Source organism: Spodoptera frugiperda, chromosome 8, assembly GCF_023101765.2.
Source record: "Spodoptera frugiperda isolate SF20-4 chromosome 8, AGI-APGP_CSIRO_Sfru_2.0, whole genome shotgun sequence".
NCBI classification, from domain to species: domain Eukaryota; kingdom Metazoa; phylum Arthropoda; class Insecta; order Lepidoptera; family Noctuidae; genus Spodoptera; species Spodoptera frugiperda.
The window spans coordinates 5,258,951-5,280,808 of NC_064219.1; the positions used below are offsets into that span (position 1 = coordinate 5,258,951).

General features: G+C 34.1%; 6 protein-coding genes across 6 annotated transcripts; 4 read left to right on the forward strand and 2 right to left on the reverse strand.

Annotated features, from left to right (window-relative positions):
• The first annotated feature begins 1,419 nt into the window (after positions 1 to 1,419).
• LOC118275867 (elongation of very long chain fatty acids protein) lies at positions 1,420 to 7,485 on the forward strand. The gene is made up of 6 exons (XM_035593979.2): positions 1,420 to 1,609; positions 1,771 to 1,961; positions 2,540 to 2,674; positions 3,186 to 3,291; positions 4,810 to 4,946; positions 7,286 to 7,485. Exons 1-6 carry the CDS (start codon positions 1,549 to 1,551, stop codon positions 7,448 to 7,450), a joined length of 795 nt encoding a protein of 264 aa, XP_035449872.2. The 5' UTR covers positions 1,420 to 1,548; the 3' UTR covers positions 7,451 to 7,485.
• LOC118275513 (trafficking protein particle complex subunit 6b) lies at positions 6,123 to 21,233 on the forward strand. Its single transcript, XM_050695686.1, has 4 exons — positions 6,123 to 6,140; positions 20,432 to 20,527; positions 20,613 to 20,876; positions 21,045 to 21,233. Exons 2-4 carry the CDS (start codon positions 20,438 to 20,440, stop codon positions 21,168 to 21,170), a joined length of 480 nt encoding a protein of 159 aa, XP_050551643.1. The 5' UTR covers positions 6,123 to 6,140; positions 20,432 to 20,437; the 3' UTR covers positions 21,171 to 21,233.
• On the reverse strand, positions 8,900 to 14,231 carry LOC118275701 (HSPB1-associated protein 1 homolog). The gene is made up of 6 exons (XM_035593763.2): positions 13,766 to 14,231; positions 13,519 to 13,655; positions 13,321 to 13,445; positions 13,118 to 13,242; positions 12,921 to 13,031; positions 8,900 to 9,950 (listed from the first exon to the last, which is right to left on the reverse strand). Exons 1-6 carry the CDS (start codon positions 14,087 to 14,089, stop codon positions 9,552 to 9,554), a joined length of 1,221 nt encoding a protein of 406 aa, XP_035449656.2. The 5' UTR covers positions 14,090 to 14,231; the 3' UTR covers positions 8,900 to 9,551.
• LOC118275498 (single-strand selective monofunctional uracil-DNA glycosylase) lies at positions 14,668 to 16,618 on the forward strand. Its single transcript, XM_035593485.2, has 5 exons — positions 14,668 to 15,002; positions 15,169 to 15,288; positions 15,954 to 16,097; positions 16,242 to 16,397; positions 16,482 to 16,618. Exons 1-5 carry the CDS (start codon positions 14,733 to 14,735, stop codon positions 16,599 to 16,601), a joined length of 810 nt encoding a protein of 269 aa, XP_035449378.2. The 5' UTR covers positions 14,668 to 14,732; the 3' UTR covers positions 16,602 to 16,618.
• LOC118275499 (tRNA-specific adenosine deaminase 2) lies at positions 16,647 to 17,648 on the forward strand. Its single transcript, XM_035593486.2, has one exon. The coding sequence runs from the start codon at positions 16,647 to 16,649 to the stop codon at positions 17,139 to 17,141; it is 495 nt and encodes a 164-aa protein (XP_035449379.2). The 3' UTR covers positions 17,142 to 17,648.
• On the reverse strand, positions 17,345 to 19,307 carry LOC118275497 (protein HEXIM1). Its single transcript, XM_035593484.2, has one exon. The coding sequence runs from the start codon at positions 19,086 to 19,088 to the stop codon at positions 18,063 to 18,065; it is 1,026 nt and encodes a 341-aa protein (XP_035449377.1). The 5' UTR covers positions 19,089 to 19,307; the 3' UTR covers positions 17,345 to 18,062.
• Positions 21,234 to 21,858: the final 625 nt, after the last annotated feature.

Consider the following 21,858-nt stretch of genomic DNA (forward strand, 5'->3'; position numbering starts at 1 on the left):
AGAATACTCTTTACTTAATTATCATTAATTCAGTTACATTATTTACTGGTTCTTGTCTGAAAAAGAGGATAGGCTATTGAAAATACAACTCTTTGTTGTAGAGACCTTTATTTAAGGGGGAAGTCATCCAATGTCTTCTCCCGCCTTGGGAAAACGAGAAAGGGTGTCAATCTCTTACTGACTAAAAACCACCCTGTTCTTACTTCTGCCCTTCGAGCCGGATCCCCGGTAAAACTAGGTAGATAGTCCGCAGTACTGAGTATGATTTTATATTCATTCAGTAGCAGCTTATTTCTTAATCGATGTAACGACAGCATTAATATTCATCGTCAAGAATAACATTGTCATGAACATACAACGTTATTTTTAACGTTACATTGATACACCATACATTCACATTGTAATTTTAATTCCTGTTTTAAAAAATAATCACATTCACGCCTGTCTCCCGTGGGGGCAGGCAGAGATAATCTTAGAAGTCGTACATTCCTCTTTCGCTTCATCAACAGTCATCAGTATTTTCAGCATGCTCATGAAAATACTGATGATAGTAGAATAAAAGTAGCTTTAAAAAACATTTAAAAACGTAAGTGTTATTAACTCGAAAATATTTATAAAATACTCCTTCTGACGTTTGAAACATGACCTTTGCTCGCGTATTCAAATTGTGTGTGATGAAAGTGTAGCGACATTCACCTCTACATTTAAAAGGCTCATTTTATTTGTCTATTTTTAGGTTCACTCAAAATTTCCGCATTAAAGAAATATGTGTAAAGTGGGGATTTCATTCGAAAAAAATTTTTTTTTTTAATATTGTTCATTTTGATGAATTTCTTTTTAATTGACTTCAAAATAGAGGAAGGTTCTCTATTTGACCTGTATGTATGTATGTTTGTGCACAATTATCTCACGATTGTCCGAACCGTTTTTGATGCGGTTTTCAGAAAAATGTTTGTTACACTTAGGAGCAGGTTTTAGTATATTAACCGATTTCAAAAAGAGGAGGTTGAAGTCGGTTTTTTTAAACGTAGTTTACTGACAATTATTCAATGACCGTTTGGTAGATAAAAGAAAAATATTAGACATCGTATTTGAAGATGTTTTAATAAAATTATCCCGAGTTTAATTCTTCAATATCAAAATAAATTATTGGGCACTTAATTAACTAAACTTAATTATCTTCCATAAGGAATACAACAAAATGCAAGCTAAAAGGGTAACACCTACCCGTTAGCATAATTAAATTGATTTAAAAAAATATTATTTAAAAAAACTGTGATCTAATAACACTTATTAAATAGACAAACAAAGCAGAGTATAAAAGACAGTCTACAAAATCAGCAACGATTAACATGCAAACGGTTTGGAATACGAACAATATTAAAATTAATGTAAGCATTGTTGTAAACAGGCGTCCCGTTTGCGGGCCAAAGTGGCATGTCACGCAGAGTCACGCCGTACCCCGTTCGTAGTACAATCTACCATCGGTAGCCGGGAGGCCGTGTCCGCGATTAGTGCTCACTATTAATATTATATTAATTAGAAATTATGTCAGTCATTTTAAAGGGCGCAGTGAAATTATATTACTATTTAAATGAAGATATCGCAGGTACTTTATTCATTTAAATAATTCAATATTATGTTAAATATTTTATAAATTTTGGGTATCTTCATTATATACCTTTGCCCACGTTTATGTTAAACCACGCTTCACGCTACGTCACTGTGAAATCTGATGATTATTATCTTAAACCATATTTTTTCATCAAGATCCCAGAACACAGGATTGGTTCCTGATACGGACACCATGGCCAGGCCTGTTTATAATGCTGCTGTACCTAGCAGCAATCTTCAAATGGCTTCCCGACTACATGAGCAAGCGGCCGGCATATGATTTGCGAAAAATTATCGCGGCATATAATGCTATTCAAATAGTGGGCTGTGCATATATCGCTTACAAAGTAAGTAGAAATGAAGATTCTTCTTTTTCAAATTCATAATTTTTAGATAGTTTTTCACATAGCAAAAGTATAATGACGCTACAGACTACTACGCGCTACGCGCTACGTCGTAGCTATCGTAGTCGTACTTAAGTACTGCGTATTCAATTTTTAAATCTATGTTTTTGTGAAACTAACTAACCCATCAAACTTAGTACCGCCTCAAATATTATTTTCTCATCTTTTTAACCTTCCCTGGACTTCTACAATTAATTCAAGACTGAAATTTGCAAATCGGTCCAGCCGTTCTCGAGTTTTAGCGAGACTAACGAACAGCAATTGATTTAGTGTAAAACCATATTCACGATTCGCGAGTGAATAAATGTATTCCTATTATCTTTCATTCTTCTTTCATAATTTAAAGGAAATAATGAATATCCCTTCATTCCTTTTAGTCTCATTCATCTGAGTTCTTATGACTCTTGATGAAATCTATTTAGGTCCCTCAATATTCTACATGCAAAAAGCACCCTATGTTAGTAGACTTTAGGTTCATTGTCATCAAACAGCAAAGGCACTAACTTAAGTATTGATTTCAGAGTCTAGCCCTAGGATGGCTAAACCACTACTCGCTGATATGCCAAGGAGTGGACGATGGACCTGACAGCCTGGAGTACGCCTGGACCGTGTGCTACGGATACTTTATAATGAAGCTCGTTGATTTACTTGACACGGTACGTTACAGTAACTGATGTATTTATGTATGTAATAAGTGATATGTATGTATGCCTTCAGCGGTATAGTGGTGGCAGAGTTACAGGTGAATGAGTTAGAACATTTTGCTAACATTTATCTGGAATTGTGCCCCGTATATGACAATGGGCTCACCCCCTATAACTTGGGCCTTATAACACAAATGGTGAAAAGTGTTGGTCCATTGTACTTGTATTTAAAAGTTGTAGTTAAACTACAACTAATTTTGATGGCAACTGATTTACTTATTACATTTAGATTTGGTTCATAAAACAATCAAATGTACTAAGAACTTTCTTTAGGAACAATACGGTTAAATGATTAGAGATTCGCTGCGCCCTATCCATTAAACATGAAGGTTTTATTTCAATGCCTCGTGTTCATTGTTCTAACTGAATTTTAAACTGAAACATTTCACATTCATACAGAGTTTATCGACAGTATTTATATATTTACTTTACTTTAGATATTAAAATATAATCTCAATTTCAGGTATTCTTCGTTCTAAGAAAGAAACAGAATCAAGTGACATTCCTGCATGTGTACCATCACTTTGGAATGGTGGCTGTCTCCTGGGGCATGGTGAAATGGGTGCCAGGTTAGTAACTTTACTTGTTTTAAGGTAAACTTTATCTACATCACTACTATATAGGCTCGAGTTCGATAGTTATATTATCAAATCGAGCTGCGTTATAGGTAAAAGTAAAAAAGTTATTGATACAATCGGAAAAAATGCAATATTTTAATTCATACTCGTAACCAAAGTGTTTATATTTAGAACTAAACGAAGAACAAAGTAAAATATTATAACCTTGTAGGTCAAAAACTTACCTACCTGTTATAGTTATTAATACAAAGTGGTCGCCTAGTGGTTGAAATTCAACCATATACGATTTAATTTACAATACCACTTAACGATACGTTCAAGGATAATACTTTTATTTAACTAAAACAATCATAACAAACTCTTTTATAAAACTCTATTCATATGAGACGTCTATATCATCGCAATGTCTATCGATTTCTGACGTTTTGTCAAATACGATCGGATACTATGCATGTGTGTGTAATGTTTTATTTATTAATTTAATGTACTGTATAAGCATTATTTTTGAAAAATATTAGCGTCCTGCACTTCTCCTACACGTAAACTATAAGTGTACCAAATTTTATGCTCCTACGTCCGCGCAATTTTCGTAAAAAGCGGTCCAAAGTTTTTGCATCACGTATTAATATATAGATATTATAGTAAGTAAGTCGTTGCTAATATTTATTAGATCCAAAGTTTTCTGTCGAACCTATCATTGGTATCATCTAGCTATGCTTGTTACTGTGTCAATTTTGTATTAGCTATTGGTTCTCCTAATATAAAATGAATAAATAAACAACATGGTACCTCTGCCTATTAATACTTGCGGAAAATAAACGATCTGACTTATTTACTAAAATATACTTAAGTTATTTACCTCAATGTGACGATATTTCAGTTATTTTGGCACTAAAATATGTGCCTAGATTTAAATAAATTAACTTTATGCTTGTCACAGTCACATTTCAAATTGTACTAATTAGAATTATACAAATTAGAATAAGCGTGATTACTGCGTGCGCAGAAAACAAAACACAAATTAATGTCAAGTCATTCATGAAAACTGACAAGTAATTTTAAGATGGTTTAATGAATAATGGTGAAACAGAAGGCTGATGGTGTCGTGTCGATGACTTAATTAAGTAATAATTTAGTTGATTGCGATTTTCATACCATTTCACGTTAAAGTCGCAGCGGGAGGTGGGATTGCCTCGTTGGTCGAGTGGTCGCAACTCGCAAGTGCGACTGCCGGACATGAGGTCACTGGTTCGATTCGACCAAAGTACTACTGACGACTTTTCGGTTTTTCGAAAATTTCTCAGTATTAGCACGGAGTCTAGAAGTGTACGTAATGTGCACCTCTACCTACCTGTAAAAGGCATGATGTTGGGATTAAGGAAAAAGGTCCACAAAATTATTTTAAATGTACCACATAAAATATGGAGGAAACCTGCAGGTTTTAGTTATAAACAAATATTAGCATTTTGCCTGTTTAACCAGTAACAAGCATGACGATGTATTTTCCAGGGGGCCACGCCACGATGTTGGTGACGCTGAACTCCATCGTCCACATGATCATGTACGGCTACTACCTGCTCACCACGTGGGACGACTCCTACAAACAGTCCATCTGGTGGAAGAAACACGTTACACAAGTACAAATCGTAAGTGTTCACTGAATTTATACAATTTGCTCTCATTGTTTCGATAGGCACTGAGCTAATTAGGTGGGACTCGGGGTGCTAAGAATCCACGGAGGTGGAGAAACGGCTCCCATCCTCAATGATGAGTGTAAGACGTTCTCCCACAAGGTGGACAGACGACCTGATAAAGGTCGCAGGGAGCAGCTGGTGCAGGTCGCTTCCAACCGGTTTATGTGGAACTCGTTGGGGGAGGCCTATATTCAGCATTAGACGTCTTATGGCTGATATGATGATGATGATGAGTAAATTAGGACTATTATATTATGTCATTGGTAGAGAAGTCGAGATAGTGCAAGTACCTCTACGACTTTAGATATGTAGCGACTTTCAGCTAAAAAGTGCACTGGTGTGAAAGATGAAAGTCCGTTGAAGCAGGAGTAGTAACAAGGTGGTTTTTAATCAGTAAGTCTAATTCTCGAAACGCGGGAGAAATTTATGGACAGTTTCCCTACTCTTAAAAAAGTGGTGGTTTGGTTACATGAAAAAATGTGAGCAGATACCTACATTTATTAGGTATTGAGATAAATTGAGTGAAAATAGATAGAAAGACATTGAGATTGATGACGGAGGACGTAGCGAGAGAGATTAATCTATGACGTTCGGAGGTACGGAGGTACCTATTATGTTCATATGTAGGTAGGTATATGACCTCTACGAGGATCAGAAGATGTAGTTCTAGGTATGTTGTTGTAAGTTATTGTATTGTATATTAAGTTTTTTGTATATATTAGTGACATTAACAAGTGTCATGTTTGTTAGGTCGGTTCCTGCATAGTTAATTTTATTGTTCATGTAGGTACCTAATTATTATGTAAACAGCAAAGTATCTATGTAGGTAATTCATAAATATCACGTGACTATATAATTTCCAATTTGTTCTCATAAATAAATTAATAATTCTCATAAATAAGTAATTCTATAAGTATAAATAAAATTATATACCTGCTTGTTTACTTTGGTTTTAGGTAGGTTTAGTTATAGGTTGATAGATACGGGCTTGTTTTTTAAATATTATTAAAATTTAATTTATTCGGTCTTGAGATCAATTAGCTAACAAATAGGTAGCCCTCATTAATGCATGAATAATCGAACGTCTTTTGTTTTAAGAAAAAAATAAAACACAAAAATAATATCTAATTAATTTAGCTACCAAAAATACTTATTTTCTTTAAAAAATATAATATTTCGCGTGCTTCTAACTTAATTTTAAAAGATTGGTGTTTAATAATAATATCTAGGTAATGCTATATTAGGTCTAGATAATTTTCAGACACAAATATCATTTAATTTCATTACACAATGAAAGGTACCTATCTTATTATTTAGCTATGGTTGTGACGTATGTTTGAACAGTTCATTCGCGTCATTTCCTTACGACACAGCTACGTATAAGTGGGTACGTAAAGACAGACAGACAGACAGTAGGTACCTAAGCGGATTATAAAACAACGAAATGAAATTATTCGTTAACCTTAGACAAGGGTTCATGGACGAGTAAGTAAAGTACAAACGTAGATACTTACATTTTATATTTAACTAGCTACTTCCGCGCGGTTTCACCCGCTCTGCTTGGCTCCTATTAGTCATATCGTAATGTTTTATATCTTATAGCCTTCCTCGATAAACGCACTACCCAACACAAAAAAAAATTACTCAAATCAGACCACTAGTTCCGGAGTTTAGCGCGTTCAAACAAACAAACAAACTCTTCAGCTTTATAATATTAGTATAGATTCTATAAATTATATTATTTAAATGTTTCACCGGGCACAGTCACATATAGAGATAGTATTTTGTTTGACATAGGTAAGCTTCAATGCTCCATACAAAATGTGTTAAAATTAATCAAAATTGTAGATATCTCTAGTAAGCAAATCTACATAATATATGTTATTGAAATTGGCCGTAAGGAAAGTTGTGATATATAATCCATTATTTAAAAAAAAACATAATTTAAAAAAAAACGTTGCCCCGCGCTGGGATTTTCTCCTGCGTCGTGCGTGACTGCGTTTAATTAGCTATCCCTCTGTGACTCGAAACTAATAGAGGTTTTCTTTATGTTCGTGAATAAACTGTGATTTTTAATTAATTAAGTATGTCTCACGATAGTTATTATAAAGGTAGCGCAGTCTGTAGTTGTAGTGACGCTTTCAGGACAAACACATGTGTCCATGTATGATGAGCAATTGAGCAATTGGAGAGGCCTATGTCCAGCAGTGGACGAGAACAGGCTAATGATGATGATGATGATGGATTGGGCACGTAAAGTTTTACATATAACTTCTCCTTCCATTTTCCAGCTCCAGTTCACGCTCCTGCTGTTCCACTTCATCTCGCTGGTGACGTGGCCGGAGTGCGACTTCCCCCGGGAGCCTGCCTACCTGCTCCTCCCGCAGAACTTGTTCATGGTCATCCTGTTCTCAGACTTCTATTACCGCTCTTACATCAAGGCTAAGAAATCGTAATACAAATTTAAACAATAGATATTACTCGTACCTGGTTTTTGTTTTATTTTTTTAATTTTATAAGTGTTTGTTTAATATTTCCTTATTACTGCCTAATTAGGTAATTAAAAGGTACGCGCAGGAAGCCTAAGGTAAATATTGTATTTATGATGCTTTGTTTTTTTTAAGTTTTCGTAATTTTTGACTCACTATTGCGTGTGGGTAGGTAAATGTTAATTCTTGGCGCGACTTAAAAATCGAGCTAGGAGTTCCTTAATAGGCAGTAGTTACGCTGACGACCACTCGAACAATAAAGCAGGTGTGTCTATTTACAGTGCATTCACTTTTTAGCACATAAATATTACGTACATCGAAGTAGAGAACACAATCAAATCGTACGTAAGCCCTCATGATCTGTAATCACGAACACAACAATTAGAAATCGTACGCATATTGCAGCCTACCACAGAAACAACAACATAACTTATATATCATTATGAATGCGAAAGTAGGTTTGTTTACTCGCCGTTGTTTCACATCGGTAAGGAGCGTATTTATAGTACATACATCTAGCTGACTCGGTAAACTTCGTACCGCCTCAAACATTTTTTTATCACCTTTTAGACCTGCCCCGGTCTTCTGCAAATAATTCAAGGTCAAAATTAGCCAAATTGGTCAAGTCGTTCTCGAGTTTTGGCGAGACTAACGAACAGCGATTGATTTTTATACATAAAGATTAATTATTCTGTTCGGAAATAGAAGCTGGAGAGGGGAGGGATATAGGCTACTTTTCTTTTTAATCACGTAGACAAAGTCGCGTGCGGAAATCTAGTCGCTACATATTTATAATTAAGTATGTACAATACACGCAGTTCCATTCACATAAACAGCATAATAACGTGTTTCCGCGTCTCATAGTTATGTAGCAAAAAGTGATTGCACAAGTCCGTTCTCATTCTTTGCAAATTATACCTAGGCGTGATCTAGATTCTAGATTACTTTACCTACACATCTTCACTAATTACATCGCTACAATCAAGGAAATAACAACGTAGGTTGGTAGGTTAAAAACAAACACTTTATGTAATTAAAATAATTATTTACTTATTTATAAATGATACATTTATTCAATATTCTAATCCGACATTTCCATTGCTAATATCACAATTTTATATATTTAATTATAAAAAAATATATAAGTACCTTTATATTTCCGTGTTACACTGACTACATAATTGTCTGTTTGTCATTCAACAATTTTATTAATGAAAGTACCGCTTTAGAACTTGTAAGTTATCATATCAAAGAAATGGAGGACATTCTGTGTACAAAGTTCACATTAACACTATAAAAGGTTGATCCATAGACAAAATAGAAGCACTTATCTCGACAACACAACCACGAACACAACACTACACCGCTGTAGCCCAAATTTTTACGCATATTACGCCGAGGCCTTAATTAAAGCACCGCTTTAAAACTTTTAAATTATATATGTTTTTTTTAGAATTATGGCACAAATCGCCACTATTCATCCTAAATGAGCGGGAAATATATCACACACATTCAGCCAAGCGTGTAATGTCTCATACTTCAATAATATAGTTTATCCTTTTAAATTATAACACATCTAAAAATATATTTGACGTCACACATCGAACTCATACCAATTAGCATCTTGTGAAATACAATAAACAGGTAAACCTCGTGAATTGAATAACACGAAATATGAAATTTCACATTTACCACAGTTACCTACAGCCTAGCTGTTATCTTCCATCGATCACTCTGTAACCGATCAATTGGTTTAGTTTAAAATTCCGAAGACCTACCTAATATGCATAGCGCAGATAGTCACACTAGTACAAACATTCCAGTCTATTTTCATATCACAGTCCATCGGAACAGTTTCATAATAACCGATTTTCCTTTGCAATATTTTTTTATTGTTACTTCCAATACCGGGAAGTACTTTATGCGCACACGCACTATAAAAATATGACCTACATTGCTTTACAAATACACGGTATCAAGAAGAAACATTCACTTTTACTTAAGACTAGAATACATAATGCCTAAAATACTATAAAAAGTCAGTCAGACAGTCTATGAAACACTGTATTTAACTGAGACGAGCAAATAAATTCTGTTTAACGAGATCGATAACATTGGCTTGACTGTACGAGTCAATCACCGCTTTGGTGAGGCACAGGGCAGTCGTGGACCCGTCTATCTCGTCATCACACAAAGGCCTGTCTTTATTCGCGTACTCTAAGAGATTCTGTTTAATTATCTTTACCAGTTCCTCGCTACTTATACTCGGAGGTATTTCTAAGTTATTAGCTTTATTCTCTAATACAGTTTTAACGTCGTAGTCTTCGATGGCGGCAGGAGTCGGTTCGTCCTCGCAGGTTCTCTGTCGTTTGGCGCGCCGCAGCTTGCGACGGTTGTCAAGATACGCGTTTGCAACTGTCTCTAATTGTAAAAATAGCACAGACAACGGCGTATCCGCAATGTCGTCCTGAAATTAAATTGTATTCAGTAGTAATGTAGTTGTTATTATTACTATTTATATGGAAACAGAAAAATCCTTTTCTCAGTAAGTCGTGGTCAAGACAAGTGGGAGAATAATTTGTAAATAAAATAGAATGAGGTTGAGAAAGGAACCTACATTAGGGAGATTTATCAAATTGAACGTGATGTGATGTGCATATCATTAATTATGTTATCTGCTACCTACTTTTACAGAAGTTCTAATATTTATAAGTCCCTAGAACAACTGACATCACAACAATACCTATGTATTCATAGCAACGGAGCACGCAGCAACATGAAACTGTCAAGCAAATCTAATGTTTCATAAACACGCAGATGAGGCAGTCAACCGCATCGAGCTGTAATTAGCAGGCAGGGCCACGTTCGTTCGTAGCTAATAAAATCATAATAAACTCTTAACTCGTTACGCTTTATTTACTAGTGTCACATAAAATGTAATTGCTCCTGGCTTGTGCCCAACTAGTTTCACCTTAAATCCTAAACGAATTCAAGTGCAGACGTTATGTTGTGTCCACATTTGGCTAATGAGGGCTGGCAAGATTGAAAATGTATACCATTATTATGGAGTTTGCAGGTCTTGTCGCCTATTTATTTGCTATAAGTACAATCCTAAACTACTATTAAGACTTCGAAAACAACAGTCGAAATAATGAACTGGACGATTCGATCTCCATTATTGCCACATACTCAATACATTAGCTACCGCTGAACAAAGAGGGCAGTCTTTATTGTATAGGTACTTGAATATAATAATGGTCATGTACGAATCGGCCTTGTAATCTTAATATCTTAAATGCACGAATGCACAAGATTTCACTTTCGTCGCTGTTTGCCTAATATAAGTGTCTACGCTAAGGATGCAGGTCACTTTTAATCTAACTAATTTCGTTCTGGAAACTGGAACACATTGAGGGAAGCCAATGTACACGACGACTTAAGGCTTATTTTTTGAGGGGGGAAAATCATCCAATGACTTCTACCGCCTTGGGCGAGGCGAGAGGAGTGTCAGACTCTTACTGACTAAAAACCACCCCGTTCCTACTCCTGCTTTTCGAGCCGGAGCCCCGGTAAACCCGCTAGGTAGTTCGCAGCTCTGGTCGACTTAAGGCTAATATGACGATAAAGGTGACTCAAAGTTGTTAATGTAAGTAAATTATTTTAGTACACAATATTAGCATGTATCACCAACAACATGCAGAGTTCATTAGCGACAATTTGAACAAAATCGTTTATGCACAGTGAAAGAACCAGCCGTCTATGATTACTTAGGATTTTGACTGGAACTACTCGTAGCTCATTATTAGGTTTAAAGTGACATTGAGAGCAACAAAGTTGTAAGTACAGATTTAATCAATGGAAGCTGGAAACCGAAAAAACATCAACACAATAATATAACCGCCATATTTAGAGTCATTTAATGGTTACTTAACTCAGTCTTTAGCAATTGTTTTCGATACAAAACCGTTGCTAAGGAATATTTTAACTAATCCTTAAATGGCTTTGAGTACGGCAGTTACAGCTATTTATACATATTAATGACACTATTTATTTTTAGTGCAAGCACTCTTTGAACCGTTAAAAGTCAAGGGCATAAAATACATCGACATCAAACATAAGTCACACTATTTAACATTAACAACGAACAGTGCAATTGACTCATTGATGCGCTAGCGCAATTATTAATCTCACTATGTTACAATAGATTATGGTGGACCATTCAACAAGCAAAGTCAAGGTCTTAGGATATCCTCCAATTATTACCTATAAGAAGAATCCATTAGTTTAATACATCTGTAGCAAATCGTCGGAGCATGACATCAGTTACTGACTCATATGGGATGAGTAAATTGTTACTAAATCAATATAAATAAAACGCAACTCAAACTAGGTGCTGGAGGTTGAATGAAGAACAGACGACACACGACCGAAACTACTGAACGTAGCAAGGTGAAATTTTGCGTTTATTTTTTTTCTGATTTGAAAAATGGAGCACTAAGAAAGGCTTTCCCGAAATACCTAATGCACGACATTCACATTTTCCAGCCGAGATAAAAAGAAATACGTTGGACTCGCGAATTTCGACGAATACGCGCTAATTCGAGTCACTCCTATATCTGAAACTTTTCGAATTCTTTACTTAACAAATCGAGCTTGTGACTCACCTATGGAGTCTAAGCTCGGAGGAGGAGTGTGATGTGAGGATGAATAATGAGGCCTATGGTGGTCGAGACTGATCCGGAGCTGCGGGCTACCTAACGCGTTTACCGGGGCTCCGGCTCGAAAAGCAAGAGTAGGAATGGGGTGGTTTTTAGTCAGTAAGAGTCTGACACTCCCTCTCGCCTCGCCCAAGGCGGGAGAAGTCGCTCACAAGGCGGGAGAAGTCGCTCACAAGGCGGGAGAAGTAGTCGACCAAAAATGGTCGTCAAGAGTAAGCAGCAGACTTGCAAAACGCCATAATAAAAGACCATTAATTCCAATTACTATTTTGAGAATGTAACCATTCCATCAAATCGCGGTTGCATGCACTCAAGTGAAAAGGCAGTCATGGCAAACCAGAATGGTATTTACATCTAAAAATTTGCATCCTAAACTGTACAAACTTGTTCGGGCAGATGATACATACCTACTTAAATAAAGGTCAAACTAACAATATGTGTATAAGCACCGCTTATTATTTCAAATGAATAATTTGGCAAACATCCAAAAATTTTGTTGAAAACTGTTTATGTTTAACACTCTCATTACCTTGGAGTATTATTATTCATAATGATTTTACACCATATTGTTTTCATTAAAGAACAATAGATATAATATTAAATAATTTTTCTGTTGTTATTAATTTTTTTCCAAGTTTAAAATATTTGTTTTATAAAAGGAATTACTTATAATGAAGCATTTCTTTTTCCTGTTTCTCATATCTATGTACAAAACTTACCTCATTTGGATTAACAATCAGCTTTGCTGTTTCTTGAGGCAAATCTTTACATATTTGGGCCACAAATATTTTGATGAGGGCTTCTGATACTCTTGTTGAACCATCTTTTTCCTATAAAATAAAAAAAATAAAAGTAAAAGTTAAATCACTCTACTCAGTAGAGAAATTTAATAAACAGTAAACAAAGAAGTACATACATGTGGCAGCCACATATTAAGTGCTATGTTCAGTGGATCTAAATTCTGAACATAGTGCCACCAGCCCCTGGGTACCAGAAGAGCATCACCAGCTGATAGTTCCACAGAGCGAGCTCCAATCAGACCTGAAACCATATATAAAATATTACTTAAACTAAACAATTTAAAACCATGAAAATGTGTTATTGTAATGTGTAACTCACCATTAAAAACTTCTAAATTATTTGGACAATAGAAGTTAAGTTCACTATAAACGCTTGACTCCTCATAAGGTACCCTTGTTGGTTTCAAACCACCAGTTTCAGGTGGGAACAAAATCCATCGCTTTCTATGAAAAACAATATTATTATATTAATAACAGTTTATATTTTCACATGGTCATTGAAAACTGTTTGACTTACTTTCCATACAACTGAGTCACAATATTTACTCCATATGTGTCTTGATGGGCCGGTGTGTGTGCACCACTACTGCCCACCCACAGAGTCGCATCCGAAGCATTTTTGTCGGAATACCCAAACTGTTGCCATGAAACACCCTAAAAGTTATAACAAAGTTTGTTATTGTGATTCTAATATTTGTCTGAAATCTGTAATGAAGAGTCTGTCTTTATCTCTAGAGTATTTATGAATTCAAGTCGCTATTTACCTTATACAACTCATCATCTCCATTAAACCACTGATAGAGGTATTTGTAATCGAAGTACATCCATTCGTCGCTTGACGCAGACGTATCAACGAAATTTTTGAAGGACATTCTTTTCACAGAACATCGTCGTTCCCAACAGGGTTCGTCTGATAAGAAATCTTTCTTTAAACATCTGAATGGTATCTCTTTTTCTCCAAAAACTGAACACCATTTTTCTACATCCCATTGGCATATTGACCAGTTTCGTACATAGCCCCGAAACACCAATGGCACACTGGAATTCGCTATGAGATTGCGAACAATGTCTTCACTTAGTGCAGACATTTGTTTAAAGTATTCACATAAAATTGTTTAATAAAATCAAATCATTCAAACTTTGGTTTATCGATGAAGTAAAACAGCTAACAACACCGTGCGTTTACGATAGCTATCGAGAAACTGACAGCATGCAAGAAATTCAACACCGCGTTGACAGTTGAAAATTTATCAGCTGTTTATGACAACTTGGACAGTTACACTTTTCGTTCGAAAATGGATCACGATTCACGACGTAAAGTTATCTTAATATGTAATGGCAAAATGTAACATTAATATGATTTATCTATTTCAGTGTTTATATGTACCATTATTTCTTCACCAGCTACTACGCATTTAATCCTAAATAACGTGAGGACAAGTGAAATCTATTGTATCCATCATAGTATCGTTTTGAACTGTGGTTTCGAATTGACTGACTGACACTGTAAGTGTTCTGTCAAATTGATTTATTGTGTTGTGTTTGTGTTGTACTTCTGCCTGTAGTGCCTGTGTATTTATTTATTATTATTATTCTAGATATAATATCATTTAATATACACAATCATACATGCTTCGGTATCGATGCTGGCGATAAATTCGTAAGTGATAAAAATGTGGTGTGCAACAATATAATAATCATTAGCATTAGTGAACTGTAATCGTACTAACTATGGAAACCGAAGTAGTTTCATCGTTTTTTACAAGTTCTTCCGGAGAATCCAGGTCCGAAGATATCAGTGAAAAGTTTTTACAATTAGTAGATGAACTAAATCTATCTCTTGGACAGTTTCAAATGCCTAAAAAAGTAAAGGCTGTTTATAATCCCACCATTTACGCGAGAGAACCGTTTGAAATGTATGTGCGTAAATATTGCAACACACCGAAACGTATTATATTCTTTGGTATGAACCCAGGGCCCTTTGGAATGTCTCAGACTGGAGTAAGGAAAACTTAATATACATGTCTATGATTGTTGTATTTAACTGAATAACATAATATTTTTAATACTTAATTAATGTTTTCATATCAACAAAATTTTCATTAAAAAAGCCACAGACTTTAAATACTTATAATTAATGTTTAATTTAAAATAATCAATGTTTCAGATACCATTTGGTGAAATAGAGTCAGTTCGAGATTGGCTTGGTATATCTGGAACAGTGGGGAAACCACCAGTTGAAATAAAAAGTCGAGAAGTTTTGGGTTTTGACTGCAAGAGATCTGAAGTAAGTAGAACTAACATAGACAAAACACTTATTGGTCTTATAGTATGGATATCTACTCACAGTATGGATCAATACAGCTTTACCTAGCTCCTTCAGATAACAAACATTTTAGAATAATTATTTAGAAATTTTATGATAATGTTCTCGAACCTTTAATTTAAATAAGCTGCGGCTTATTTGCCATATTTTAATTCAGCACTTACTTTTTGACATGATTATCATACCTACTTATCACATGTCTATACCAAGAAAGTTGACCCGGAGCTGCGGACTACCTAGCGGGTTTACCGGGGCTCCGGCTCGAAAAGCAGGAGAAGGAACGGGGTGGTTTTTAGTCAGTAAGAGTCTGACACTCCCTCTCGCCTCACCCAAGGCGAGAAAAGTCATTGGATGATTTTCCCCCTCAAAAAAAAAAAAAAATACCAAGAAAGTAAATCCTTAAATTTCTCTGTAACTAGTACAACTTTCAAAGTTTTCAAACTTACACTAACTTCTTTGTATTATCATTACATCATTGTTACACAATCTTCTTACTACATATAATATTATAAAAGCAATTATTTGTATGAGGATGAAATTTGGATCAGGAGTGGATTATGGTCTGAAATAACACATAAGCTACTTTTTATCCCACAATAACAATATTTTTACAAATAAAATTTCAGATTAGTGGAAAAAGATTTTGGGGCCTATTTAGAACTTTGTGTGGGACACCGGAAAATTTCTTCAAATCCAGTTTTGTTTACAACTACTTGCCTCAGCAGTGGTTGACAGACACTGGGTGCAATTTAACTCCTGGTGATTTCAAAGTAAGATATACATAATTCATTAATAAATTCCAATTAGTTATTAACTGTTGTGATTTAAAATAACAGGAATCTAAACCTACACCTACACCCTTTCATTAAGCTGTCATTGCTGACAAAAACTTACTTATTTGTTACAACTTTCAGACACATGAGGTACAAGAATTATACAATATTTGTGACCCTGTATTTCACAAAGTGCTAGAACTGTATCAAGTTGATTATATTGTGGCCATTGGAAAATTCTGTGAAACCAGAGCTAAGAAAACTATAGAGAAATACTCTCTTCCAAAACCTGTTAAGGTATGAATTTCAACATAATTATTATTGTTGCCCCAAAAAGTTTAGTTTTTATTAGTTAATTAATTTTGTATGTTTACATTTCAGATTCTGTACATGCAGCACCCAAGCCCCAGAGTAGTAAATAACAACAACTGGACAGAGAAAACCATAGATTTCTTAAAAGAAAACAATCTGCTTCAATATTACACGCAGCCATCAGCATAATTACAACTGTGATTTAAGTTAAATATTTTGTCAAAACTTTACAATATGGTTGATTTTATGAAGAGAGCCCTTGAATTAGCATCAGAAGCTTTATCCGCTCAAGAAGTACCTGTTGGCTGTGTTTTTGTTATAAATTCTGAAATTATTGCAGAGTCAAGAAATATTGTCAATGCCACACACAATCCAACAAGGCATGCAGAAATTAATTGTATTGATTCTGTCATAGAACATTGCAAAACACATGATATAGACTACATGTCATATTTTCAAAATGTTACTGTTTATGTCACTGTAGAACCTTGTATTATGTGTGCAGCTGCCCTTAGTAATTTAAGGGTAAAAGAAGTTGTATATGGTTGTGCCAATGACAGATTCGGTGGTAAAACTGTATTAGATATAAGTAATTTTTATGATTATAATTATAAATTAGTTGGAGATCTAATGGCAACTGAGGCCATGGCTTTACTGAAACAGTTTTATAAAGGAGCTAACCCCAATGCTCCAGAGTCTAAAGCGAAAAAAGAGAAAGTTTCAGTATAAATTAATATATTTCATAAGTATAAAGTGGGAGGATAGTATTTGTGGAAGATATTAATTAGCTGTCATTATGAAAAAATTGCCAATATGTTTAGAATCTTTTTATAATTTTTATGTTTAGATTCATTTATTGATAGATTATAAGTATGTTAAGATTTCTATTGATTTAAAATTTAGGTATAATTTGTGCAATAAAACAAAATAAACCCTCTTTTAAAAAGAGTTGTTTTAATTAGGTTATTAAATAGATGATGTAGATAAAAATATGGGACAGTTAAATAAGAGTACATTAATTCTGACATAATAACTGTAATTAATGGCGCAGACACAATCCCTGTTAAAATATAAGTATAGGTCTCATAAATTATATAAATCTATTTCTACAAAGTACTTGACATGTTCAAATTTGGTTTAAAACAAAAAGACACTCATACATAACAAATCCAACAATGTCCATAAAATATACTTAAGAATATATAATTATACAAAATAAATGATTACTCACTACAACATTTTTACTTACAGCTAGCTTATTATTATATCCCACTGTATAAAACATAAAAGTGAGATCTTATTGGAAATAAAAACAATTTATTACAATATATTACTACTGATAAAATATCCACAAGGATATCACAGAATAATTTCACTAAATCTAAATTGAGATCTCACATTTACATTCCCACAGTGTTTTACAGGAAAGAATGCTTGAGGACTTTTGTACAGTAGGGTGCTAAGTATAACATAATAGTATAATAAGCATGTCACTAAATGCATGTATTTATAATCACACATTTATCCGCAAGAAGTAAAATTATCCACTGTCACAAATAAAAGCAGAATAAAGATTTTTAAATACTGTCCAACAAATTTTACAGCTCTTAACAAATTACCTACAGACTACTTAAACTTAATACAACTGATTTAATCATTTGAATCATGACAACCATTAACCATTGGGTATGGGGCCCCTGAACCTTCAGTCTCTTCATTTTGGCCATTAACATGAACACAATTTTCATTATTCAAATTGTCTTCAACTAAATATTCCTCACCAGCTGGGTCAGCAATGGGGCTTGCACTCCCACTGGAGCTGCTGTCACTATCTGATGAGGATGAACTATCACTTTCTGAGTCTGCACTTGATGAATCCTGAGAATGTTGCCTTAAATGTTCAACTTCAAGTCTCAACTTCTCATTGTCTACCTGTAGTAAACGTATTTGTTCTTCCTGTTCCTTCAGGCGCAGCATCAAGTCGCTAAAAGACTGATCTTCCACCACACTGGACCCGACTGAAGTGCCTGAAGTGTCCCTGTCAGTTAACATGCTGTCCCTGTCTGTCACTGAAGTATCTCTATCATTTGCTGTCATGTCTTTGTCTTCTTCAATGCACTTCACTTTAGAACGTTCAGTTCTTTTCACGAGATTATCATATTTCGCTTCCAAAAATAGATACTCTTGGACGAGATCATCTTTTGACATATTCGATAAACGTTCACTTTGAGCATCTTCATAAACACTTGAAAATTCCTTTGTCAAATATTCCTCTTCGTCTTCGGGTAAAGAAAAAAAATAATTATCTTCAGAGTCCACACTAAAACTTGAATCGCGAGTCCTTGCTGACGGTGTTCGTAAAAGTTGGAAAGAATTTTCTGGTTCTGGTTTATGTATTTCCATTAAAAATTGGTTGTTATTAAAAGGTGCGTGAGTTTTTGCCATCACAATCTTCCTGAATCTATTATTTCTTTTAGACTTTTCATTTTTACGCCGATCTTGCCACGGTATTTTCGAAAAAGGTTTCATGATTTTACGTTTAGATTTCCCGCGCCGCCTTTTTTTCTTGATAAGTCCGTCAACTTGTTTCGGTACATCCACAGTAGATGGCGCGTCTACTTCGCCTGGTCGCGTCGGATCGCCATCTTTTATAGCGATAATATTATTTCCGTCCATTTGAGACAAAACTGCACAGTTATTTAGAAATAAAACTTACTTTTTATATGAAAACATAAACAATCGCACTGATATTACAACTTTAACACCACAATGGCTATATGAAATCCTGATAAAAGTACATTGTTCCACGGAGCACTGCACTGAGGACGCAATCGGCCATCTTTATTTATTTATTCATTCATTGTTACATTTTACTACTAGGTGACGCAGTTAGGGTTGCCTAATCTTATGTAATTTTTAACATGACTAATAAAATATTGATACGCCATTCATAAAAAATCATGGTTGATGAGATGACTGCTGTGCAGTGATCTACGATGTATGTAATACGTCGATGAGTTCGAATAGAAAAATTGTTTTAGTTTTAGCCTTAAAATATCTCGCTACAACTAATAGGAAATTGAATAGGAGTCAATGAAACCATGTAGGAATAGCCAGTGAAGTCCCCTCAGAAATATAATATTATGGAAATAAATACTTGGCTGCAAAATTTGGACAACTGTTAACCGACTTTTTGTAAATTACCTATGTCAGTAGATGATAGGAAAAATGATGTATTCAGTTCCTTCAGTTTATATAGTTTTGGAACTGCAATGGATATTGCAGCAGTTTTAAATATTAAAACTTCTAACAAACTGAAATTCAGTTAAAGATTAAAATAACTGATTTAAGATTACTTAAAGAAACTAAAGATTAAAGTTGAAAAAGTACTTATATAAAATGAAAAGTGTTTTCACTCACACACATCGTACAAATCACAAATAATTATAATTCCAAATTAATTAATTGTAAAATATAATTTACGATATCTCAAAAAATCTATTAATAGCTGAAATTACTACTGCTAGTTTTTATCATTTAACTAGATTCTGCCAGCGGCCTCGCCCATTCCTGTGAATTCTACCTTAAATGTTCCAGACTGTAATCTACCTTTGTTCTAAATTTCATCTTGATCTCTTCAGCCGTTGTATAATTTTTAGTAAGAAGAACACAGTGTTTATCCCGTAAAAGTTGTATTTCGAATACAATCGAAAATAAATTCCTAGTGCACGTTTTTCATTAAAATATTATTTCCTTGTGCTTTTCGTTTTTTTCTAACATTTTTGATTGTCTATAGCTACTTTGATATTGTCTATAGAAAAATTATGACAGTGACGGCTCTTTAGACGAAAGTTGTAAACGTCAACCAGTTAACGCAAAATATTGATACCCGAAAAATCAGATAACTATTTTTTCTGTAGTTTGTTTTAATAAACCAACTTGTACTAAAGTTGCTTTGAAGAAATTGTTCATTTCACTATTGTATTATATGGAAAGTCTTTTAGTGAGCTACCAATAACATAGCAATGGCCGACGATATTGTATTTGAATTATTGCATTCCGAAATAATAAATTACGCTTTAGATCAATCAAAGGACAATAACAACGACAAAAAGGTTGTTATAAATAGCTTTAATATTGAATTTTTATTTTCTTAAATTCATTTGATATACTTACAAATACAATTTTACATTACTTCAGGAGGTGGATCTGTCTGTCGTTGAATACATTGGATTTGCTGCTGGATACAAAATAATGGAAAGACTAACCAGAGAGTGGCCCAGATTCAAAGATGAACTGGACACAATGAAGTTCATATGCACAGATTTTTGGACATGTATTTATAAAAAACAAATTGATAATTTAAGAACTAATCACCAAGGAGTTTATGTGCTCCAAGATAATGCATTCAGGTTCCTTACTAACTTTTCTAATGGACATCAATATCTGGAGTTTGCTCCGAGAGTAAGTGTCAGAAATGTTTTTATTTTAAATACACTTAGGTACAATACAGGAGAAAATGTTAAGGCCATATTTTTATCTCAAGACAATATTAAATAGCAATGTATATTGAAATAAAGTACAAACCTACATATTCACTTGAATTATTATTAATATATTTTTTATTTTCAGTATGTTGCATACACCTGTGGATTGATCCGAGGAGGTTTGGCGAACTTATGCATAAACAGTGTGGTCACAGCAGAAGTCCAGTCTATGCCATCCTGTAAATTTCATATACATGTCCAAAGAACTTAAATATGTTGTTAAAAATGTTAGATATATTTATATTATTATGAAATAAATAACATTTAATCATTATTATGTATGTTTTTATTTATATGTATAAGTTAATCTGTTAAATCTGTATATTCTTATGTAACAGGAGGAAATGTTCATGGTGTATAGGCCAAGTACTTATACATTATAGTAGCAGATTCATTAGTTCCTAGCCCTGAATAATTGTTTTATTATAATTATTACTCTATGCCAAGTAATACCTAATGCAACTGTTACAAAAATAATAAAATGGATATTTCCAAATGAATATTGTTTTATTTTTTTCATCAAATCCTGTTTGATTAATGATATAGTAACAGGACAATTTGATGCAGGGTTTAACAGAATTGATTTTCACAGAGAAAACGAACCTGCAATATGGGTACCTACTGCTGAAGTTTAAGAGCGAATATTTTTTGGCTGTCATGATTCACATATTATTTAAAAAAAAAAAAATATTTATAATTTTATAAAAAAAATACTCAAAATACTGCTTTGAATTATGTCGAATTATTAAAAATATAACGTTATTTTTATTTTATACTTTATTTTTGAAGCATTTAGATATCTCGGAAGGAGCTATTCTCATTCAAGACTAGTTTGTTTTACATACAACTTGTATGTACCACCTATCAAACACCTACCGCTTCAGCTATCAAAAATAATT